Source organism: Chenopodium album, chromosome 21 (genome assembly GCF_948465745.1).
Source record: "Chenopodium album chromosome 21, dcCheAlbu1.1, whole genome shotgun sequence".
NCBI classification, from domain to species: domain Eukaryota; kingdom Viridiplantae; phylum Streptophyta; class Magnoliopsida; order Caryophyllales; family Amaranthaceae; genus Chenopodium; species Chenopodium album.
Genome location: NC_137854.1, coordinates 32,811,347 through 32,812,789, shown reverse-complemented (window position 1 = coordinate 32,812,789; position 1,443 = coordinate 32,811,347). Strand labels below are relative to the sequence as shown.

Below are 1,443 nucleotides of genomic sequence, written 5' to 3'. Positions count from 1 at the left end.
GTGAGGATTGAATCATGGATGGAACCGATCCCGAAGCCGATGGAATTGGTGATCACATTGAGGATACCCAATGAAATAAGTCGTTTAATGCGATTAATTTCAAGTGCTTACGTAAGTTCTTTACCTAATATACCTGTTTTAATGGAAGATACTATACCGAACTTAGCTCCAAACTTACTGCCTATTTCATTCATGGTATGGAATGTTCAAGGGGCAAGGAGTCGTGCCTTTCTTAGTGCACTGAAAGAAGTAATTAATAATAATAAACCGACTGTTTTTGCTCTTGTTGAAACACATATGGGGGGACGTACATCATGCTGAAAGAATTTCAACCACCCTTAGATATCCGGGTCATACTAGGGTGGATGCTCAAGGTTTTAGTGGTGGGATTTGGATTTTTTGGAAATCGGATCTTGTCACAATTGAACCGATTTATAAGCACAATCAATTTATTACTATGGATATTAAACGTGTAGGGGAGGAGCCATGGTATTTTACTGTGGTTTATGCTAGTCCGGACCCTATGAAAAGACAGGATCTATGGCGAGAATTGAAAGATTTTGTTGCAACTCATAATAAACCTTGGATGTTAGCAGGAGATTTTAATGATACTCGTTTTTCTCATGAAAGAAGTTCTAGTTGTCCTGAGACTTCAAGACGCACTGCTCGGTTTAATGAATGGGTTAAGGATATGAGTTTACTAGAAATTGAATTCAGTGGACCCAGTCATACATGGTCACGGGGAAATTCTTTACAGACTTATACTAGTGCTAGGCTTGACCGTGCCTTATGTAATGGTGAGTAGAGCCTCAGATTTGCAAATGTAGGAGCTAAAAACCTCCCAGTCGTCCAATCTGACCATTGCCCTGTGCTTATTTCTCCTAACGGATTTGCGCCAATTGCTTCAGTAAATAAGCCCTTTAAATTTCAGGCTGCATGGCTAACCCACGAAAAATTCCATGGATTTATTGAAGAACAATGGAGTAAAACCGAGCCTCTTGTACCGCAACTGAAAAAAGTGGAAGCAAGCTTGCAAGATTGGAATAAAACCGTGTTTCATAATATTTTTAAGAAGAAAAGAAACCTTCTTGCGTGGATTTATAGAGTACAAAAGAGTTTATCGGCTCAAAGGTCGAGAGATATAATTAAACTTGAGGCTAAGATTCGCAAAGAACTTGATGAGGTTCTTAAACAAGAAGAACTTCTTTAGTACCAAAAGTCAAGGGTGGAGTGGATTCGAGATGGTGACCGTAACACTTCATTCTTTCACTTGAGCACAATTTCAAGGAGGTGGAGAAACAACATTACTGCTATCAAGGACCAAACTAGTGGGGAGTGGATTTATGACAAGCACCTAATACAAGAAAATATAGTGTCATACTTCACAAAATTATTCAAAGATGAAGAACAGTAGCTAGTCGGCCCTTTACCCACGAATGTCTT

The 1,443-nt window shown here is 39.2% G+C and overlaps 1 protein-coding gene across 1 annotated transcript; it reads left to right on the top strand.

The window, feature by feature from the left end:
• Positions 1-457: 457 nt before the first annotated feature.
• Positions 458-1,210, top strand: LOC145600670 (uncharacterized). The gene is made up of 2 exons (XM_081656552.1): positions 458-797; positions 909-1,210. Exons 1-2 carry the CDS (start codon positions 458-460, stop codon positions 1,208-1,210), a joined length of 642 nt encoding a protein of 213 aa, XP_081512678.1.
• The last annotated feature ends 233 nt before the right edge of the window (positions 1,211-1,443 follow it).